The sequence below is a fragment of the Festucalex cinctus genome, chromosome 11, assembly GCF_051991245.1.
Source record: "Festucalex cinctus isolate MCC-2025b chromosome 11, RoL_Fcin_1.0, whole genome shotgun sequence".
Classification (NCBI taxonomy): Eukaryota; Metazoa; Chordata; class Actinopteri; order Syngnathiformes; family Syngnathidae; genus Festucalex; species Festucalex cinctus.
The window spans coordinates 12,807,671-12,831,058 of NC_135421.1; the positions used below are offsets into that span (position 1 = coordinate 12,807,671).

General features: G+C 40.7%; 1 protein-coding gene across 5 annotated transcripts in view; it reads left to right on the plus strand.

Annotated features, from left to right (window-relative positions):
- LOC144030056 (cyclic AMP receptor 4) overlaps window positions 1–23,388 on the plus strand; it is a 101,919-nt gene that overhangs the window by 4,767 nt on the left and 73,764 nt on the right. For 3 of the 5 annotated variants that reach the window (XM_077535968.1, XM_077535971.1, XM_077535970.1), the window contains exons 2-6: window positions 5–57; window positions 1,096–1,150; window positions 4,715–4,771; window positions 4,877–4,937; window positions 12,336–12,423. In XM_077535968.1, the coding sequence (XP_077392094.1) occupies window positions 5–57; window positions 1,096–1,150; window positions 4,715–4,771; window positions 4,877–4,937; window positions 12,336–12,423 (314 nt within the window). The remainder of the gene's footprint in view (window positions 1–4; window positions 58–1,095; window positions 1,151–4,714; window positions 4,772–4,876; window positions 4,938–12,335; window positions 12,424–23,388) is intronic. The other 2 variants (XM_077535972.1, XM_077535973.1) reach the window with 2 other exon arrangements.

The following is a 23,388-nucleotide window of genomic DNA, read 5'->3' on the forward strand; positions in this document are numbered from 1 at the left end:
CCAGGCGGTGATATTAACAGTGAAAAGAGCCACGGGAACGTTCTCATTGGTGGGATGGTGAATATTACTTTAAATTACCTCTCAATGATTCCTCTCAGTGACCTTTATTTAGTTTGGTAGTTACAGCGGAACTCTTCATAACTGAGCATGGTTAACAGATAAAATCTTTGCTCATCATTAAAAAAAAAAAAAAAAAAAAAAAAAAAATCCACTTTCTTTTACAGTCTTGAATTCACAGGCCACAACATTAGGTACACCTCCACATTGCGATCCAATACATATTGACTTTACAAAAACTTCTAACGCTCGGTTTATTAGGTTGTCTTTTACTATTTTAACGATGTTTATTTTTGTGGTGTACGAACATCATATGGTTAACTATTTCTCCATTTGTCTACTGAGAAGTAACTTTGCTTGTGTTCCGTCACTATAATGCGGTTCACTATTCGCAGTCTCGCTGTTTCATGGATTTTTTTGTTGAAATTTTGTATGCATTTGTTTTTTTCACAGTAAATGTACCTATTCAAAAATTGAGAAATGTTTAAACGAGAGAAATTTGAGAAAATGTAAATGCCTCGATGAGAAAAGTGTATAAACTGTGTGGTGAGGGATTTTTTAGCCTTAAAACATTTATAATAAATGTAAAACATAAAGCTAACTACAATACATGCTTTATTTTATCCGAATTGTAAAAAAAAAATAAAAAAATAAAAAATAAAAAATTCAAAGATGAAGAAACACAGTGTGGATGTACTTTCCTGTTGGCTTTTTCTATACTCATTTTTCTTTGATTTATTATCCACATATTTTGCAATAATTATCAGAATAAAAAAAATCTGTTAAATTTGATGATAATGCACGATTTTCTTTGGCATCCCAAACTGTAGTAGCAGTTAATCCATAAAATTTGTTCTCCATCACCTTATATTGTGCAAGTGTACCTTATATTGTGCCCCTGGGGAGTGTCTCAGCTTACCAATGTGTTACATAAAGCATTCTTTTAACATGTTACCATAGTGCTTCTGTCTCACACATTTTGTTTACTACTGCGATGTATTAACTGTTCCTTTGCCCCCCCCTCCCCTTTCTCCACAGCATGTTCATGCTCTTTGTGATCTGGCTGCTCCGCCGCTACCACTCCTTGGCGCAGGTGAAGTGGCCTGTCTTCTTATTTACGTTTGTGTTTGGCGTCGTAGCCACAGCAGATGTGCTCAATTAGCCCTAACAAATCCTTGGGCGTGATTGAGCCCAGTTAAATGAGGAGATTAATCACACGCGTGGGGTTAATTGACTGGTGGTTGTTCTGCGATAACGACCTGTAGCCCTTCAGCCCCCCCCCACCCCTTCTACTCTCTCTTCGATGCAATGCTTTCCATTTGTTCCGTGTGCTTGAGTATTAAATTTTATTGATTTTTGCATCCTAATACAGCGCGCTGTTATCCCAGAACAACAAAAAAAAAAAAGCCAAAAAGCAATTATCAATAAGAAAGTAGTACTGTACGTTATTGTGCTTTCAAAATATATTTTATAACAACAATTAAATAGGTTTTAAGGAATTAAGCAGTTCATGCTTCAATGCTCATTGACCTGGTGTGTGCGTCTAGGCCACTGGAGGGCAGTATAACACAGTCATACATAATAATACATGAAGAAGAGTTTCACACGTCGTAACATTGGACTCTGTAAACAGCAGTAATATTACTAGTTTTTCGCAGAGGATAATAATATAAACCTGTTAGTGTTGTTAGATTGTCTTTCTACATTTGTTTTCAAACAGCCATTGTTTACTTTAGGGTACTGCTGCAACATAGATGCTAATTTCATTGGTCCATATTCTTCCACCCTTTGCATTCAGCTAGCATTTTGGTAAGATACACAACATGTAACTTTCTATGTATAACGTTTAAACTACAACTGGGAATGTCAATAAACAGCTTAGATCATTTGTTATTTTTGGATACCACTCTAAATATTTAGGGGGCAATTACTTGAAGAATGCTTTTGTCTGTTACAATGTAGCCGCATCACTTAAGCAGTTTCTGTTTGAGTTTTTTTTTTTCTTGGTTTCGATTATGCATTATTTGAGGTTAAGTGTTCCCTGCATATGTTTTCACATTCAATTGAAGTATGATTGCTGAAACAACAGCGCAGCTGAATTTATCCTTTTGAGTTTGCACTTGCTACTCGACTGTTAAGAACATACTGTTGTGCATTTTATTTTATTCTTTATCCAGCTGTGAAAACACAAATTAACTTAACATGGCTTACAGTCGCTCAATGCAGGAAATTGAATTTCTAATAGCTGCTGCCTCGTGTGGCCAAAAAATGAAACTGCACACTTCCTTCTTTATGTGCATGTTGCGCGCATGACGTTGAACCCGGAGAGGGTGGGAAATTCGAACCCGAATCTCGTCTGAAAACTATTGGCCAGAGGCATGCAGGAGGACCTGTTGTGAACAGATATGGCGTTAATCTGCTAATTAGAAAATGTTCAAATCGTGACTAGTCAAATAAAAAGGCAATTGTAAAGATATTTTTGGGCGAAATCCTACATAGAGCAGCTTTAACGTTACTTCTTCGACTTGTGAATCGTGCTGTTATGTTTTATTAACATGTCTGTCACATTTGTTCAAGCTATATTTAATTGAGTACATTGCAAAGATAAGACAGTCGTGTGCTAATGATATAACGTTTTGCTTGCGTTCGTTTTTTTTTTTTTTTTTTTTTTTTTTTTTTAAATTGCCAACAGTAGTAACCTAAAGCAACACTAAGGAACTTTCAGTTTGTTAACTATGGCACAGCCAATTGGACAAAAGTGGTAATGTTATGCCTGAAAGATGACCACATTTCCCATGAGGACAAGTGCATTGTGTCGTTTTTTAGCTCATGCCAGCAAGTGAAAGCCGGGCCAGTCTTGATCCTTGACTTTCCTTTTTATCTGAGTAGCTTCCCTTTTTCTTTTTTGTCTCCGACAAAACTTTTCAGTTGTTTTGCTGCGTCTGCCAGGAAAGCAGTTATCGCGCGTCAACTTTCAAATTGACTTCCGTCTTTGTAACGAATTAAGAAAGGGGGAAGTAATGTATGCCAAAAATCAGTCACATTTGTATTTTTTTGTGTGGCAGTGTTCCCACCATCCTTCTCAAAGTTGCTTAGTGCCAGTAAAAATGATAGACCCCCTCAGGCCTTGGCAAAGGTCCTAGTTTTAAGTTTAAATTAGTTTTAAGTCGATATTTTATCAGAAGAGTTGTGAAAATATTTTATTAAGGTTGAAAAGATCCTTAGTGCTACTTTAAATGAAAATTTAACTCAATGTGAATTTCATCACCTAATTACTGTATCCTAATTACTACTCATGTTAATTTATGTTAAACTAAATAGGATTGTGACGATGTATCAATATCGCGATAAATCGTGATACTTTGTCTCCTGATAGATTATCGATATGCCTACCCCAAGTATCAATATTTGTAGTTAATATACAACCGCTATAATGGCTCCATTTTTCATTACTTATTGAGCAATTGGCGGGCCGCTAGGGGGAGCACCACATAAGCGTGGTGGGGAAATGTACGGAAGTTTTCAGGCGAAGAAGACTCATGACCTTACTTTTACCTGTGTAAGACATTTATCTGTCCAGCAACTGACTCAGTTTTGCATACGTTCTAGGAAAACTGTGTATTATATCGTCAATTTTAAAGTTTGAAAAAACATTTTATGTTTTGACTTTTTGAAGCACACAATTTCTGAAGCATATTAGTATTGATTTAATTGGATTTAATATTTAAGTAATTTTATTTATTTACTTTTGCAATGTTACACAAAAAATTCTCACAGTTTATAAAATGAAATAATTGAGTACTACACATCCACAATTGAATTGACAGAAAACAGGAGGCTTCTGTCAAGGGAGGTGTTTATTTGTATCAAAGATTACATAAGACCTGTATTTATAGAAATCTGGTCAGTTTTATCCACCATAGGTGTGCTGTTGCCATGTTTTGATGTGCAGCAACTTTTGTCAGGTTGAGCCGCTCTCCAAAGTCATCCTGGTAATCTGAGGTAAAATGACAGCTTAACACGACGCTCAGGATGGATCCTCTTACCTCCGGACTAGGTCGCCACGTCGCCTCCTCCTCCTCCACTTCCTCCCCCACCTCCATCTCCTTGCAAAGGTTATCCGTCAGTCAATAGTCTTTAGTGCTCTCTGGCCCTGCTGAGCTTGTTTCCTCCCCCCGTCTCCATCCGGCAGCCTTGGCGAAGGTCGCCGTTGGACGCGTATTGATGAAAGATCGTGTTTATTTGCGTGCCTCACTCTCCGCTGGGCCCCTGCCAGCCGTGCGTGCGCAGCCTGCTTAAAGCTGTCGATTATTGTAATCACGCAACCAAATGAGTTCAGCGTGCGGCGGAGGGGGAAACGAGGAGACTCTCCTCCAACGTGGCTCGCTCGGAATGACCGCATATCCTGTTTTGCTTTTGTCTGCCATCATTTCCCGCGTCGCCGTTTTGTCCGTTGCCAAGTTCTCGGGGACTGAAGGCCCTTTCTACCTCTGCCAATTGGTGCATCTATTTCGAGGGCCAGATAACTCACGCGGCTCCCCGAGCATTGTGTTGTAATTAGCTTCACTCTGATTGGTCTTTGGAAAGCCGTGTTGACAGCGATTCTCACGACCGACGTGCACATGAGACTCATTTTGTCGTTTTTGTTTTCTCACAGAAGATGATTCTCAGCCTGACTGTCGCCGCCTTTTTTGACAGCCTAGCATATGTCATGGTCAGTCTCTCTTTGCTTTTTAAAATAAACACGCAATTGTTTACGAGTCCTCCCATCATCCACCCGCACTTTAATGTTTTTTCCCCCCCCCCACACTCTTTATAGGGTGAATCCCACCCCGAGGGATCCGTCTGTAACTTCCAGGCCTGGTGGCTAACATACTTTGGTAAGATAAAGCTCCAGGAAACTGGTAGACTTCCATTTTGTTTTTCCCACAGGAAGTAACCGAAATAGAGATATGTTCCAGAGTCAGATTGATGGCTTATTGGCCTTGATGGCAGACTACTGCATTATACTAACACAAATAAGAATCCAGGCTTGCCAGAAAATACTGAATTTTATATACCAGGAATTCCTTATGATTTGGAATAATCAAGCAGAAATTCTGTTCTTGAGTGGATACTTCTCAATTTAACAACATGTCAATGAGCAAAAGTATTATCGCAATGTTCATCTTTTGCAACCTGGCTGTTTCGTGTTTTTTTTTTAAAGCTTGCTATTTTTTTCACAGTGTGCTTATTGGTATGTTTATTTTTTTTTGTCTTTGCGCAGCCGTATTTCTCGAGCCCTACATCTGACTGGGGTGATACGCGCATCCGCGGATTCGTCTCAATGAGACCTTTCCAACGGTGTCTGTCCCGTCACTCGATAGAAAATATATACTGTTCTCTATAATAAGTAAATGTCAAAAGAAAGATACTTTTAATGGGAAAAAATTACTGTAAAGGAGGAAAAACATAAATGACGAATGAAAAAGTGTTCATAATAACATAATAAACCAAAAAAATAATACCAAAATGAAAAAATATATATAATAAATGAAAAAAAAAAATGCTGTGCTGTATAAAAAGTAAAACCTTTAATGGAAAAATTAATGTAAGTGAAAAAAGAAAAGTATAATTCATACCAAAATGAAAAAAAAACATAATAAACAAAAAAATAGATATAATTATTGGGATTTATTTTATTTTATTTTTTTTAATTAACATGGATTTCCATTATTGCGGGCAGTTTTTGGAACATAACACCCACGATAAACGAGGGAACACGGTAATGGGACACATGCACGACCTGAGACAGCTCTTAACTATTTTGAGGAAACTTTTGGCATGCGTGTGTGGGAATTCCTGTAGTGTTTATGCTACGCCACAGCCATGCTGGAACAGAAAAGGGCCTTCCCCAAACTGTTCCTGCACAAAGTTGGAAGCATTAATGTCAATGTAGTGTATTCCTCACACTAATCACACTTTAAGCGACGCGGAAAAAATTGCCATGAATGAGGGACTTGCCACCACATGTGTTGACATCATTCTGGCAAGTCCACAGGCTTTTGGGTTTTATAAATCTAATTGCCGGTGCACTTTTTGAGCGCAAACCTCAACTTGGCTCAGTTGAGCACAATCTGATGCTGGTTGAGTATTTGAATGGCAAAAAAAAGCACACATTGTCCCATCTGTATTTTTTTAACCATTGAAAATATGTCTGTGTTGTTTTGGATATGCTTTTGTCAAACTACACCTGCGATTAAGAATTATATAGATAGATAGCACATTTTCCACACCCAGTCAAGCATACGTGGGAAAAGCAAGCGCCTGTAAAGACACTTGTGGAGGCAGAAGTTCATACACTTCGCCTGCTTGGATGTGGCGCTTGGACACATCACCACACAACACAATTGCCGCCGCCAATAATGCATCAGCAATTTTACACCACTTATAAGATAACTGTAAAAAGGCACTAATCTGCGCATCTAACGAAACTCAATGCAGCTTTGCTTACCTTTTGGCAACCTGTGGGGGCTGTGGATAATCCTACATGATAATGCCTCTGTATGATGAATTCAGAATTGCTCGCTCAGACATTTTTATAGAAATAGTCAGATTACAAAAGATTTACTGGGTTGTGTAATTTGATGGGTGGGCAGGCACTCCAGAGACACTATTTTTATACAAGCAATTTAAAAGTTAGCTTTCCATAACATGGCCTTTATGGCCATTATTCGCTGTACAAGCAATGTTTTAACATTGCATACAAGTGTAAGGTTAACTATTCACATCACGTATTCAGTAGTCGCGTATTTAGGCAGATTTTTTTTCACAACAATGTGGATGAACTCTAAATTGCTCAATTTTGGAGGTTCCACTGTATAAAAAGGATATCTGCTCCTGCTTACTCCCATTTTGTTCCTTTCCCACACAAGTGGTGCATTATATCCCGACGTTCTCAAGCTAAAGGAGCACATATGTGCTCCACATTTGCATAGAAAGCCTATAAAGCAGCCATTAGGGTGGTGATGCGGCACTCGACTATTCAGCAGTTTTCACACACCCTCGCCAGGAATGCCACGCCCGTGGGGATGGTGTAACACATGGGAGTGAACGATGGGCACTTCTTTATGGAGAGATCATTTTCCTCCAATCACAAAAGAAGACACCCGGGGCTGTATCATACCATGCACAAAAATTTTAAATGCTACAACATGTAACAAGCCTATATCAAGTGACTTTTCACACCATTACAGAATAAGAGTGGGCCAAAAATATTGATATGATCACAGGGGTATTCCCTAAAGATCCAATGAGATGATTTAGCCCAACAAAGTCATTATTTGTTGGGATTAATATGTTCATCTCTGTGATTTAAGTGTGTCAAGGATTTATTACATTTATGTTTTTTTGTACGTTTCAGATTTCAGATGTCCACTAAATGTGACTTGTTAGCATTTCCCATTTACTTGTTGCTCCAGAATGCGTAATCAGAGTGTTTTACGTGATGTTAATTGGTAAAAGTTACTGCATATCGATTGCTAAATCGGCTACTTCTGGTACCGGAAGTTGTGCAATTTGTCTTAAAGCTAACACTAATTTAGCACTGTTAGTGATGGCTATCATTCAGAAGTGTGCTTATTTGATTATTATTGTGTTTGGGTTCAATTACCAGTCTGTATTTGGTTACTCTTTTTCTCGGAACAGAATTGACATTTGATTTTAATTTGTGTTGTTGTTTTGAATGAAGAATGTATTTTGTTGTGAATCTTCCAGTTTTATCACGCATGGCCTGGCTAACTTCAGTAAATGGACTCATTAAAACCATATTTGTGGTCCTTTAAGATTTGAGCAACTCTTGTATATCGTATTATATGTCAAGTTACTGTATTTATACATCAATATCAGATCTACTATCGCTCGTAGATTTGCTACTCGCTGCTCTGGTCATAGAGTTTAATGCTCCAGATTTTTCTGAGAGGACAAAATACAGCATAACTCATGATATGATGAACTAAAGCGGCATACACATACAGGTAACCGGGCTGAATTAGAACATTTAGCCTCCCTTTCAAAGTCGGCAAAAGCCTCATTGTGGGGTGTCTCAAAAAAACAATTCTTGAGTGTGTGGGAGTGAACGTACTTGATTGCCATAATTTTGTAAATATAGATTTAAAAATGGCACTCTACCCAAATAACAATATCTCCACTGACTATCTGGCATCTCCTTCTCCTAACTGGATTTGTTTCATTATTTCAGTAAATTCTGTAGAGTAAATTTTACTCCTTTAGAGAGAGTGGGACCAAATAGACTCAGTTTAGAGTAAAATTTACACTTGAGAGTAAAAAAAAAAAAAAAAAAAAAGTCACTTAAGGTTTGGGCAAATGAACTCACAACCTTCAGGTTGACAGACTGCCACTCTACCACCTGAGCTGTGCCACTCCTATTATTTACTTTTATCTTTTTGGTGTATTGGAGTTAGGAATATTCCAGCTGACGAGCGACATACTAATACACAGCAAGGAGCTGCTTGGTTCAGGGATAGATTGGCTGTCTCCCAACCTGAAGTTGTGGGCTTGTTCTTCAACTCTTGAGGGACATTTTATTTTATTTTATTTTATTTTATTTTATTTTATTTTATTTTATTTTATTTTATTTTATTTTATTTTATTTTATTTTATTTTATTTTATTTTATTCCAAGTGTCAATTTTACTCTATTTAGAGTGGGACTAAATTGACTCAATTTAGAGTAAAATTTATTCTACAAAATTTACTATGTAGTAACATACATGACCTGTGAGAGGCAGCAAGGTGCCACAGTGCATCCAGGCTGCTGGAATATGCAAAGAAGAACACTTTAGCCTGACTGTTACTTTATCTGGCAACTGTATATGCCACCTTGTCATTTTAATTGTGTTGAATGACTTGACAGACACGTTTATGTATATATATATATATATATATATATATATATATATACACATATATATACACATATATATATACACATATATATATATATATATATATTCAACATAACCACTTGCTCCTCTTTTTATGATCAAGGAGGACATTTGTTTTTAGGACAGACCCCACAACAGCATAATTAGTCAGGTTAATCTCTCACATTTAAATTTTGTAAAAAAAAATAAAAAAATAAAAAAAAATAATAAAAAAATAAAATAAACAAAAAGTAATAATACAGTTTTGATGCCATATTGCTGCAGTGGCATTCCAGTTGCATTATTCAGGCACCTATTGCAATTTAGATGTGTGAGCGCCTTGTTTTTACACTAAAGCCGGCCATTTTGATGGCAATTATACGGCCACTTTAGCCCTGCCGATTAGCATTCGGATTCTTAGTTAGGGCTCGGTGCTAATACGCCTCTTCGACGCTGCTCTTTTTTATTGCTCTCACAGGCAAACACACACACTGAGGCGGCCGCGGCGTAATGGGCAGTGAGTTAGTGCTGCAGGGTTGCCGCGTGTCAGCTCGCTTTATCACGAGCATCCTCACGCTGGGGACAAACGGCTGTACATAAACCTGAACAGGCACTTTGTTCTGTGTGGCGTCGGGCCTGGTGGGAGCTGCACGGCGTAGCGCTGCTTTTAAATTCACACCAATAAAATGTTATGAAATGTGTTGGGAGACGGGGCAGGTGTGCTTTAAAACGAGTGGGGGAACCTTTTTCCTATCAGGGGCTATTTCAGTTTTCATAAAGTCGTCTGAGGGCCATACGAAATGTATGGGGGGGGGGAGATTTATATATTATGAGTATTTGTGGGTTAAATGTTTGTTGGACTTTTTCATAACATTCCTCTGTGGTTTTACTACCACCAATCATGAGAATGGAAAGGCTTTGTTTTTTTTTCCTCTTTTCTTGAAGCAAATTGAAAAACTCACCCAATTTTGCATAATCATATCTTGGTGAAAACATTCTTTTTTTTACGCTTTTAACCCCCCAGAATTGACTAGCTAGTGAATTGGAAAAGGGAAATAAAATTGGTTCCAAAGACTAGTTTTACAGGATAAAAATGCAATCAATGTGTATTATTACTCTAAACATTGTTAATTATGGTGAGAAAAATTCAATTTTCCAAGTTTACAACTGTCGTATTAGAGAGAGGTTCTAATTTTATGATAACAAAATTACAGGTTATGAATGTTAGGTTCTGAGGTTGGATCGCAATAGCGCAGACACGAATAAGAGTTTGAACACTTTATTCGCATAACATCAAAAGGCTTGGAACTAACTTGACTTGACCAGAAACAAGAAGGCATCGAGGAAGAGAGAAGCAGGTAGCCAGCTGGACAGAGGAATAATCCAACAAACACACACTTTTCGGTTTGGCTTAAATAGACAGTGAATCGATCGGATTGGCTGTGGCTAGACATGTGGGTAACAAGGACTGACATGGAATTATCTGATTGGCTGTTGACCAGGTAAACAGATTAAAGATTCTTGACATCGCATAGCTCCTGACATCACATAGCTTAAAACCAGTTGAAACCAGATGCCAGTTACATCAGTTCAAAACAGACACTTGACCTCACGGTCATGAACCAAACATAACCCTTGCATGACCCAAACTTAACCTGTCATGACAATGAAAATTTTAAAAATATTCAAAAAAGGTTTTATTCCTATAAAATAATACTATTACCTTAAAGAAGCTCTAATTTTCCAAAATATTTAAATAGTATGATATAAAAAAAAAATTGAAAAGAACTATGTGAAGAAAAATGACAATTTAATGAGAAAAACGTCATTAAATTAGGAGAAAAAGGTTGTGTAATATTGAATTATTTTTTTTTAGTAATACATTTGTAATGTTACAAACATAACCGTGTACCTTCATCAAGACGACTACAGAATTTTGTTGATGTTTTGTTTTGAATCCCCACCAGTTTTGGGAGATTTTCTGTCATTTCCAAGGGATGTACTTGAACAAACGCCTCTGATCTTTACCAAATATGAACCAGGTATACTTTATGCTATGTATTATAGGGGGTCATCAGTTCACAATGGAGTTCTGTTCTGACGGTGGCGACATAACCCAAATTAATACGCAAGTTGGAAGCTGTGTTGTCCAGTGTTTTCTGGCCTTCATTGAGCCAAGGCACATATTTTACGGTACATTAGAGAAAATCTCAATGCTCAACCCCAGGACAAGAATATCACAAAAAGAGGATACACATGTTAATTATTGTACATTTTGCAATCTAATGGAAGAGCATTAAAACATAAGTGAAATAAGATAATTTTACGTGGCACACCTGATGGTCTTTCGCTCATGGGACAGTAATGTGCTGCGACACACTGGTTGAAAATTACTGCTGTAGTCTGTCCCCAAACAACACTGTGATTACAGAAAATATTTTTATGAAAAACAGTTCCTAGGCATAAATTTAAAAGAATAAATTGGAGTGAAGATAGGCTTGTACAGAAACTGGATGGGTTAAAAACAGTAAGTATGGCGCTAAATTTCATGTGCCGCATAATGATGTACTGTATTCGTACGCTAGTGCTCCAACTTGATGACTGCGCGCAGTTTGTCACCTTGAAATGTCGGCAGCATCATAAACTGACGGCCTCCAGTATATATCGAACAGTTGTTTACGGCCCACGGGCCGTAGGTTGCCCACCCCTGAATTAACGCACCGATCCGGTCGCGTTCCGGTTGCGTAAAATGCATTTGGCTTGTCCCGGAGACGGTGATTTATTGCGAAAGATGACAGAGACAGCCGGCCGGCCTACTTTCTGAGTCACCGCACGCTGCTCCCGCTTCGTTTTCGTGCGCGTGGTTGTGTTGTGTGAAAGCGAGTAAGCTGAGCACGCAGCTCCGGGAATTCATCATTGTGACGAGCGGCCTTGCCTGTCCTGTCAAGAAAAACACACGCACACACACAAGGACACGCACGCACACAAAAAAAAAAGCAAGGCTGAAAACCGAAGTACAACAAAAGACGCGAGCGCTTTGTTTCACGTTCTCCCTTTTGTGTCAGCCTCTTTACATCCACCATATTGGAATCCCACCATAGTCTCTGCACCCCAGGGCCCCCACCACCTTCCCGCGCACCCACGCCGCCGTTATCTCGCTCCGCTTTTTCATAGTTCATCATTATCTCTCTCCGAGCTCCCCCCTCTCATACATCACCATAAGCCACAGGTTTCCCTCATATTACTGCAGAATGGGCTTCCATTCATCAAAAAATGTCACATATACATATGAGTGTGTGCGCGTGGTCGGGAGCTGTGTTGCTTTCTGACCTTGTTGTTTTCCCCCCCTCTGCAGACTGGAGTGCTTTAGCCTGGGTTTGCCTCATCACACTGAACCTGTACTTCAACCTGGTCAGGGAGATGAGCACGAACACATACGAAACGTGAGTAAGAGTCAAATTGTCACGCGCATCTCCTGTACTCCCCCCAACTTGCTCTACTTTTTTGAAGAGTGATGTTTTGAGCATTTGTTAGCATGAATATGCCAAACTCAACCGCAATCGATTTCCACGAAGCCCTCAAAATGCATATTAAAGAAAATTTATTTCCTCTTTGAGTTGGGAATTATTTCCCCCGCTTTAGAATGCTAATGGTAGAGTCCCGTCCGCCTAATCCGAAAGCCTTACATCATTTTCTAAGCCGCTTTCACGCTGGCTTCCCCGTAAATTGGCATAACGGTAGAGCCGGGATTCATTTTCCGTCCCTTTCAGGCTGAACCGACCTGTTTCAATGTAGAATGCGGGAGGTACATATAAATTATGTTGAAACAGGTCTGTTATTAACATTTTTAGTGCATTCTGACTTTTGGAACTACCTTCATGTCTGAAGACAGCAAATTTGCAGGTCTACTTCAACCACTCATCTTCCATGCAGAAAAAAACTTGGCTTAGGGGCGCATAACCTTCAAACTAGTATGTGCATGGAAATACTAACAAAATATCGGTGTTAATTCTTTTCCTCCACTTTACTAAATGAGTTATTCTTTATTTAAACTCGGGTAGTCATTATGTTTAGATCCCATTTGACCAAGAGAACATTTTGTTAGCCTTCGTTGCTCTGAATCCCGCTCTGCCCCATGGTTGTATGGTGCTCCACAGGGTTCAATTTTAGGCACCCTGCTGTTTTCATTGGATTTGGTGCACTTGGGTTCAATCTTTAAAAAACAAAAGAAAAAACAAAAAAAAAACATGTTATTTCCTTCCGCTACTCTGCGATGACTGTCAGATCTGTTATTTATGACTATTTTTTACAGCACTGTATACAGAAATGGTTGCTCTAAATAAAGTTTAGTTGAGTAGGGATAGGCGAATTGGTATATCATGGCAGCACGGTTGACTGGACTAAAGTTTATCACATCTGTCTCACAGTCGAGACGTTCTGGGTTTGAACCTCGGCTGTGGGCGTCCTGTGTGATGTTTGCATGTTCTCCTTATGGGTGTGTGGGTTTTCTCTGGTTACTCGGGCTTCCTCACACATTCCACACACATGCACGTTAAACTCATCAAAGACTATATTGGCAATGGATGTGAAAATGAGTTTGTTTTTCTATATATGCCCTGTGGTTCACTGTCAAGGGATCAACCCCCCTCCCACCCAAAAGTTAGCTGCGATAGGCTCCAGCTTACTCGCGACCGCAATGAGGACTTTTTGTGTGGCTTCGACATAAAGGCCATTCATTGTTGTGGCTCAGAGCACATGCCGCTATGTGCAGAAACGGTACTTTGTCACAATGTGGTCGGCCAAACAAACACAAATATGGAGCTCCACCGCCTTTTCATTTTTGGTCAATGAATAAATAAATACATTAAATGTAATATTTTTTTCTGATGTTAAGTTTGTGTTTACTTGAGGCTTGTTGTTGGCCTCTTTTGCATTGCAATTCGAAGATTAGTTGATAGTCTGTTCTTTGCCATGTACTGCCAAGTTCTTTTTAGAGCGCACATCGCTGATTGCAGAAACAACCGTCATCATTTAACATAATCTGTACACCACAGGCTTGTTGGTCCTGTGTTGACTTGCAGTGTGTTGCATTTTAACTCATTCAAACCCAAAAACGTGTAAATGTGTTTTTTAATATTTTGTCCTCAACTCCCAAAAACGCATTTCGACATTTTTTTATGCTAGAGCATACAGAAGGCTTTGATACAGCTTCTGACATGAAGAGGTAGCTTAAAGCAATGGTAGTTATTACAAAAAATGTCCAGCAGGTGGCAGCAGAGTATAAGAGATCAGCTAGGGCCTTTTGCCAGTGTTTTCAACAGGTTTATGAATAATGATGAAACTTAGCCGTATTCTAATGCTTAATTGCTTAATTGCCAGTGTTTTCAACAGGTTTGTGAATAATGATGAAACTTAGCCGTATTCTAATGCTTAATTTCTGCTAAATGGAAACAGACAGAAATACACTTGATGAAAGAAGAGAGTCATCTTTCCTTTGGTAGGTTCCATGTTTTTATAGCAGTAAAACAGAATATTCTGTGGGCCTTGCAAGATAAGTCAAAATCCAGGGAGCGAAGGAGGTTGCTTCAATGAAAATGACTGGGAGTGAATTAAGGACTTTTTTTTTTTTTTTTTTTTTAACGTTGTTGCATTTTTTGTTATTTTTATTGTCGTGTACAGTACGACCTTGGAGGAGATCTGCTCTCCACCCGGTGCTTTTATATTTTTCCGATTGAGGCCAGAATCGCCGCGTTGCTTTTTTTCCGCCTCACAGCTCCGTACAGAGACGCGAAGTGGGGCTGCCGATGTAAGAACGGCGGCGGCACTGATGTCTGTGTAATTGGGACAGCCTTGAACGGCGTAGCAGCTCATTAAAAACGCTGATGCGAAGGCGCTATTCAAATTCACCCGCTGGGGCGCCATATTGCTGGCGTTGATAAGTTCCGCATAAACAAGCGAGGCGGAATCGCGGTTGGACTCGCTTTCCGCCGTAAAAGAAGAGACTTATGTGTCTTATTTTGTGATGGCCGCTTCCCCAGGAGTGCGCGCGTGTGCGTGCGTTCGGCCTGCCAGAGCATGTGTTTCCCTGCAGCGCCCTGACAGCCATCTCCCGTCCGCCCCCCCATCCCTCCCTCCTTTTCCGTTCCAGCCAGCCGCCACTCTAATTGAAAAGGGAGTGAGTGTCAGCCGCTAAGTGCGAGCTTGTGTGGCAGCGTGTGTGTGCGCGCCCATCTTCACGCTTTGTGGCTCGGCGTCCCTGTCGCTCAAATTCCCCTGAGCGCTTTCCGCGGAGCAAGTGTGAATTTATTTGCGCGTGTATGTGTGTGTAGGACGTTTTAAAAAATGAATGCGCACCGTGGGTGGAAGAACAAGCAGCTTTAACAAATTAGCAGCCACTCTCTTCGCCCAGCCAAGTCGATTGTTCCTGCTCCTATTCTGTAGATGTGCTTAGGTGTGCACACTTGTTCGACACTCCTGTGTTTGTGTGCGTGCAAGGGGCGGTGGGGGTGTTGGGTTGGACCCGCCAGCCCTCCCCTTGGGAGTTCCCCTGCATTGATTAGCAATAAGCCGGAGGATATAATGGCGGTATAACTCAGAAAGAGACGGGTTTATGAGCGCAGGGATGATGCCTGCTTGGGGGTCCAGAATGGGCTCACTACCGATGCTTATCAAGAGCCCCTTTCACACTGCCTGTAATTGCTGGCGTTTTCTTTCCCGCGTTGCTGTTCTGTATAAACGAGCACTCGCATAATTGCATCAATATTCTTCTTTGCTTGGTTCTGTCGAAAAAAACACGGGCAGAAAAATCTTCTATTAAGCCTGTGATGCGCTAATTTTGTTGGTGGTTTTTGTGAAAGTGGATTTTGCCTGTTAACGCACAACATTTGAGTCTTTTTTTTTTTTTTTTTTTTTTTTTTTTTTTTTTTTTTTTTTTTCTCGTGTCGCTTTTCTGTGAAAATGTCACCAACAAGGAATGTTTGGGGGGGTGGGGCAATGATGACTTGACAACTTCCCACCCTCTGAGGTAATGTCAAATGTGCTGTTCCGCAATGCCGTTAGGCCATGTGATGTTTCACAACCGAATTTCACTTCTCTCGTGTTGAAAGCAATTGTCACTCTAAGGAAGAGTTTGTCACACTGAACGTAGCTCAGAAAATGGCTCACCAGTGATGGGATATCGTGACTTTCTAGGAATGTGAGAAGTGATCATTTAAAAATGTAAACAATGGCAGTGATTTATAGGGATAAGTGTTGAATAGTATTCTCTCGTTTATTGCTTGGGTTACGTTCCAAAATACCCCTAATCGGCAAAATCCGCGAAGTAGTCAGCTAATTTGTTACACTTATTGTGTATGTTTTAAGGCTGTAAATCTGTAAATCATACACTTTTTCACTTTTCTGTCATTTAAGCACTCACTTATCAAACATTCTTAGATTTTAAAAGATAAGTACACCACTTAAAGGCCCAGTATGCCGGTTTCACTCAGGGAAATGCACTTTTTAAATACAGGATGTACACACTTTAACTTTCTCTCAGTCTACACATCTGGGTTTATGTTAATCTTTGGTGGTGATTTTGTCCTACCAACACCCCCCCACCCTCCAGCCTGTATTTTGTCATTTTGTGTTTGTTTTGTAAACAGCGGGACATTTCCATGGAAAGACAGTGTTTACACCCCTCAAGCCAATCGCAGAGCGGGGGGTGGCGTGTTGCAAACAGGGCCAGGCGAACGTGTCGGATGCGTGACGTCAGTCCCGCGGCAATTTGAAAGCATGCACGGGTTATTATTATTTTTTTCACTCACTCACGTCACGTAGCCGACACGCCAGCCCCCCCCCCCCCCCCCACCCCCCCAGCTCTGCGATTGGCTGGAGGGGTGTAAACACTGTCTTTCCACAGAAACGTCCCGCTGTTTACAAAACAAACACAAAATGGCAAAATACAGGCTGGGGGTGTGGGGGTTTAGGACAAAATCACCCCCACACGTTAAGAAAAGCCCAGATCTGTAAATTGAGAAGTAGTTTGATTAAATCCTGTATTTAAAAAGTGCATATTCCTGAGTGAAACCGGCAGACTGTGCCTTTAAGAAAGCATTAAAAATTGCACTAAAAAAAACGTGAAACAAGGCCACGAAAGATAAACCACATTATAGCGAGGGAATACTGTATATTTACATTATTCAGTTTCCTTGTTATTGTGAGAAACCATTAACATGATCAGTGTCTCATAAGCTACATTACAAACCCCAAAATGAAGTTGTGATGTGTAAACAGTAAATAAGAACAGAACACAAAAATCCTCGTTATAATATCATGACACAGCAAAAAGCCCAGTGATGAACTGACTCTCAGAGATGATTTCACCACTTTTTCAGAGTTTATATAGCGCCACACTTTGCAGTGTAAAACTACTATTAAATAGTAAAAATATTTCACACTGGGAGAGAGTACTTTTTTAACTAAATGTGCTTGCCTTGTCGGATCAGGGTTGACTGTTCCCCTCTTAGGTGGAGGTTCTCATGCATGCCAGATCCACCACACCAGCATCTCCTGATATTTAAATAGAATTTGTTTCTCCCACTGGTCGCTGAATTGGTGGAAACTGGTGTTTATGGATCTCACTCTCTTTCATCTATCCTTCCTTCATTTCTTTAGTTTTTCCTCTGGTCTCTTGAGATCTCCCTAATCTGTTTGAATTTAGAGGTTTCTGGAGTTGGTGAAAGATTCTGGTTTTGTAACCCTGTGGGTGGCAAGTGGTGTCTGGTTGGTGCTGGATTTCACTTTGCTTAATCTTTCTTTCCTTTGATCCTTCCTCTTGTCTTTTGACAACTTCACGACTCTGGTGGGACTCTGAAATATGCAGTTAAGGTGAATGGTATGGGATTCTTATTAGGTTTTAGTTGAATTAAAGAGCACAAACTCTCACACGCGCACACATACACATGATGATGACACGTTGAATTGGTAAGTCTGCCTAATGTACAATACTGAGCTCTAAAAAAAAAAAGCATAAAAATTAATTCATGGCCTCCAAACTCCTTTTGTCTGTCAAGACTGTCAGTATTTCCCAGTGATAAGCATAGAAGAAAGGGGGACAAGCAGGTGAAAGGCGGCTAAACTCTGTGAAATCACACCGTCTACACTCACCATTTAATTCTAAAAAGATTCAAATTACACTGCGCGAGATAAAATGCACTCTCACTCTCCAATTTATGCTGTGTAGTATGTGAGTTTTTAATATTATTAATTATTAATAACAAATAATAGCACATTTATTTCACTGTGGGGGGTGGTAGCGTGCACTTCACTTCCACAAATATGGCACTTTACTGTACGGTGTAATAACCTTATTTATTGATTATTATTATTATTATTATTATTATTATTATTAATTCAATCTCTGGTGTAATAACATTATTTATTGATTGATTGAATTTTTATTTTTTATTTTATTATTATTATTATTATTATTATTATTAATTCAATCTCTGGTGTGATAACTATTTATTGATTGATTGAATTTGTATTTTTTATTTTATTTTTGTTATTATTATTATTATTATTATTATTATTATTATTATTATTTCAATCTCTGGTGTAATAACCTTATTTATTGATTGATTGAATTATTTTTTTATTTTATTATCTGTTCTTATTGCTGCTGGACATGTAAATTTCACAGAGGGAGCCATCCCAAAGGGATCAATAAAGTCAAATCTAAGTCTAAGTGTTTGTCAAACTGGTAGGCGTACGCATTAATCAGTACCCAAGTAGTTTCATTTTCAAAAAGGTTGGTGAACTCGGTGCTGGCACAATTGTGACGGCATCCTGCTTCAGTTTAAAAGTTGTTCTGTTAAGGCTGTACTGCACTAATTTTGCTGGGCCCTCTTTGTGAAGGGGCTATTGTTGATAAATGCTGAATTTTTTCTACCATTGTCCGTGACGTTGATAGTTTAACAGTTGATACACACCCCTCCTGCTCTCTTGTGTCAAGTAGTTGTCAATGTCTGTCACACCAGAAGCTGGTAGTGACATCAACTACCGGTAATTACGTGATAGCACCTGATGTGAAAGTTCACACAGTCACTTGATTTTGTATAAAAGGCACAGGCGGATAAATGCCAGAGCGTCTATTAAGGCTGGGATGCGCTAATTGTGATGGGTCTGGCTGTGAAGGCGGCTTCTGCTTGTAAATGCCAAAACCCTAACTCATTGACATGGAATGGGGGGACAAAGTTGACCTGGCAATTTCCTTCTTCTGAGGCAGTGTCAGACCCTAAACAGAGGCACTCAGTAACATATTTGATGTGATTGTTGCCTCGTGCAGCAATATCCCACTTCACTATGTTCTGTATGAAAGGTACCAGCAGATACTGTAAACGCTCTGTAGTGCGATCGTTTTGCTGGATCTTTTAGTGAAAGGGACTGCAGCACAAAATTTTTTACCTTTTGACCTCGCATGTCCCGCTCTCTTTTGTTGTAAACAATTTTCAGTGTTTGTCACACCAGACAGTGGCACTAACGTCATCTAATTATCGATTGCAAGACGCCGTGTCGCTGTATGAAAGCCTGCACGCTTGCGGCAGTATCCCGCTTCACAGGGTATAAAAAGCACAGACAGATCAATGCTAGAGTTGATGCTGTGATGTGCTAATTTTTCTGTGCGAAAGAGACGACTGCCAGTAAAAGCAGACAACTTGCTGTTCCGTATAAACGGCACTGATGCAGAATGGGGGGGACAAAGTCAATAATGCAATTCTCTCTTTCTGCAAAACAGGCGGGACACTCCTGTGTCTCAGTTCTGGTACACGTTATTCAAATATGGAAAGATTTTATTTTTTTTTGTCTGTGAACGACCCCACACATAAAGATAGAAAATAGGTTTTGGTCATATTTGTGTGCAGTGTGCTCCAGTAGTCTAAGCACAGAGCACCACACACATTAACATTCTGTCCCACTATTAATCTCAAAGCGAAGTCCTCAGAGGCATAAATCTCGCATAATCACACGAGCTCGACAAAACGAAGAAGAACAGAAACTCCCGAATAGCTCCCAAATATGCGCCGATCAGCGTTTTAAGTGGAAAAAAAGAAGTGCCGGTACTTCCCTAATTTCATCCATCCATCCATCCATCCATCCATCCTTACTCCTCACAAGGGTCGCGGGGGTGTTGGAGCCTATCCCAGCTGGCTTCAGGAAGTAGGCAGGGTACATCCAGAACGGGTTGCCAGCCATTTACAGGGCACACAGAGACAAACAACCACTCATACTCACACTCACAAGTACACCTAGGGACAATTCAGAGCGCCCAATTAACCTGCCATGCATGTGTTTGGAATGTGGGATGAGACCGGAGTACTCGGAGAAGACCCACGCAGGCACGGGGAGAACATGCAAACTCCACGCAGGAAGGCCAAAGCCTGGACTCGATCTTGCGTTTCCCTAATTCCACTAATATGTATAAACAGAAGAGCTAGGAACTATGCCGCATGACTCATTTTGCGCTGCACGTGAGCGGAAATAACCGGTGTTGTTGAACGGCCGCGGTTATTTGAGCCTGATGTTTAAAAACCACGGTTACCGGTAATGGTAAAACTGTTATGCCGTTGGTACGACCGTCAAAGATGGTGAATTTGCAGGTTGACTCAACCCCCATTTTGTGTGTGTGACATAGGAAAAATAAATTCCCAGCTCTAATCAAGTGTTCGCGACTAATGTTAGGGTATGTCACACAAGTAGCATCCAAGATTATTGTTGTGAAAGACCAGAAGGCTTGACGTCAGTGTCATTTGCAGCGTATTAGCAGACATCCTGAATTGGTCGACGTGACAGTGAAAATGAAACCAATATGCTTTCTTTATGCTTTAGACATTCTACAGTTGGAGAGCCTCTGGTTACTGCCAACTGATAGCATGGAGGGGTATTACTTCTCACAAATGCGCACAACAATATATGGAGATAGTACGAATTCTTGGTATTATCTCCAAAGGCGCTAAATTTGTGGGTTGACAGTCGAAAAAGTCATGACATTTGTAGCTTTCATTGACAGTGCTGAAGTGGCTGTCAATGGTGTTAAATTACGTACCCCTTACGCACAGGCACCATACCGCCTCTGATGTGACCTCTGAAGGTGGGACGATGTTCAGGTTGCCCCAATTACCTGCATCCCCATTCCGTCTGAGCAACATGAAAAACTGTGGAGAATTCCAGGCTTTGATAGATATTGACTACGTTGACATGCAGACAATATTCGGGTTAAAGTCAATTCCGGTTTCTGAAACATTCGAGATAACCACCTGTTTACATGCGTCATTACGTAAATAGGCACCATTTCCGCTTATAACTTTCTAAGGCCAATAAAAGACATTATATTGATGTCAGTACGCTAAACAAAATAGTTGGTTTCGTCCTCGCTCCAAAAGTGTGGTTCTTTGCTGTGCCAGAAGCACGGACATATATATACGTACATGTGTGTAGAGATACAATCTGGCATTGTCGGAGTTGAGATAATGTGAAAACACCGCAGAGAAAACAATATATTCAATCGAGGCTCAGTGGGACTGCACTGCGCATAGAAGTCGTTTCTGTACTATAAAGACCAAGACTGCGAATAGAAATAAGCGCATAAGAAAAAAAGACGCAAAGAGAGAGCATGCGCACAATGCAAACCAATGCACCGTTCAAACCAGGTATTCCAATTGCCATTATATGAACAAGAATTTGGCTTGTGAAAAGGATAAGCTTGGAGCCTTATTCCGGTTTTTAAAAACCTGAATACGAGCATATTTGGGTCTTGGCATTATTACATGGCCTTTCAAAACACAAATATTGCCAATATTCGGGTTTTAAAAAGGTTATTCCCTGCATGTAAACAAATTCTTTGTGAAAGACGCTCGTGTCAGGGTGTTAAACTTCACATGTAAACTTACGGCTCTGACACTATCTCAGATTGCAACAAATTTGCAGCTTGAATTGTCTGGCTTGAATAGACACTTTGAAATAGGCTGTAGTCAGGGTGTTAAACCTCACACCCCTTACGCAAAGGCAGTGCCACATCTCAGATGCTACCACCAGAGGTGGCAAATATGTGAGTCATGTCAGCAACAGAGGAAAAGGGTTGACAATAACTAGTACTCCAAAATGGACTATAATCACTGGGTTAGACTTCACACCCATTCCATGCAGGCAGCATCCCATCTCGGTTATGACTCTTCAACTACCTGAGAAGGTGGCAAATTTGCAGGTCGGCTCCACCCTCCCAGGCTTTAATTTATAGTAGAATCAGAGTGTTAAACTTCACACCCGTTATACACGGGCAGTATCCCACTTCTGATACTACCTCTGAATGCAGAAAATTTGCAGGTCTACTCTAATTTCATTCCACATTAACGACACTAAGGAAAGGTAGACAATTGACTGTTTTAATAGGGTCCAGACCAGGGTAAAGGTGATTCTACCTCTGAAAACTGGCAAATTTGGACACCAAATCTGACCCTCCCATTCCGCTTCTGTTATTTATACACACCACCACACAGGAAAATGTTGGAAAATTCACGGCTTTTCCAGGCAGTGTAAAATGGGCTAAGGACAAAAGTGAGAGGCGGGGGAGGATGCGCCTTTGTTTTTGTGCGTGCTGTGAAGAAGAATGGAAAAAAAAAGAACGGCGCTCCGCTAATCGGTTCGTGTGTTAGCGGCAAGCGTCGAGGGGCTTTTTCGTGAATTGACTGCACATACGTAAGCTGTGTGTGTTTAGTCGGGCGGGGATGTGCCTTTGCACGCATGCACAATTACCCTTCAGCCCCCAAACCCAAAGCCACCCCCCCACTCCCCACCACACACACGCACACACTGATGGCTCATTGTGATGGTTTATGAATGAACAAATTGCCAGAGGAGAGGGGGAGCCGAGGCGGGATGAGCCAAGACTGATTGAAGTGCATGCAAGAGAGTGAGGGATGGAGAGAGAGAGGGAGAGAAAACACGTATGCTAATGTGCGTTTGAAGGGCGGATTCAGGCTGAGGGCAGAGAGATGTCAGCAGGAGGAGGTGGAGGGTGCCGGGTGGGTGGGGTTTGGGGGGTGTGGGGGACATGGGATGAAGCTGGGGGATATCCAGGCAAGCCATACATGTGTGTGCGCGCACATGCGGCAGTGCATGCGCGCGGGTGTGTGCGTAATACGGAACGCGTCGTGGCCCTGCTGTGCCTCATTAAGCCCATGTTGCGTCGCGCTCTGGACCTCGTCAGCTCCCTCTCGCTGTGCTGCGAGCGAGCGAGCGGCGTGTGTGTGCGCGCCGCAGCCGGTGTGTCTGCGAGCTCTCGACATTGATTTCCTGACAAGGCGCCCTCCCTCCCCTCTCCCTCCACTCACCTCCCCTTCCTCCGGCAGGCATCACACCAGGGAACGGCA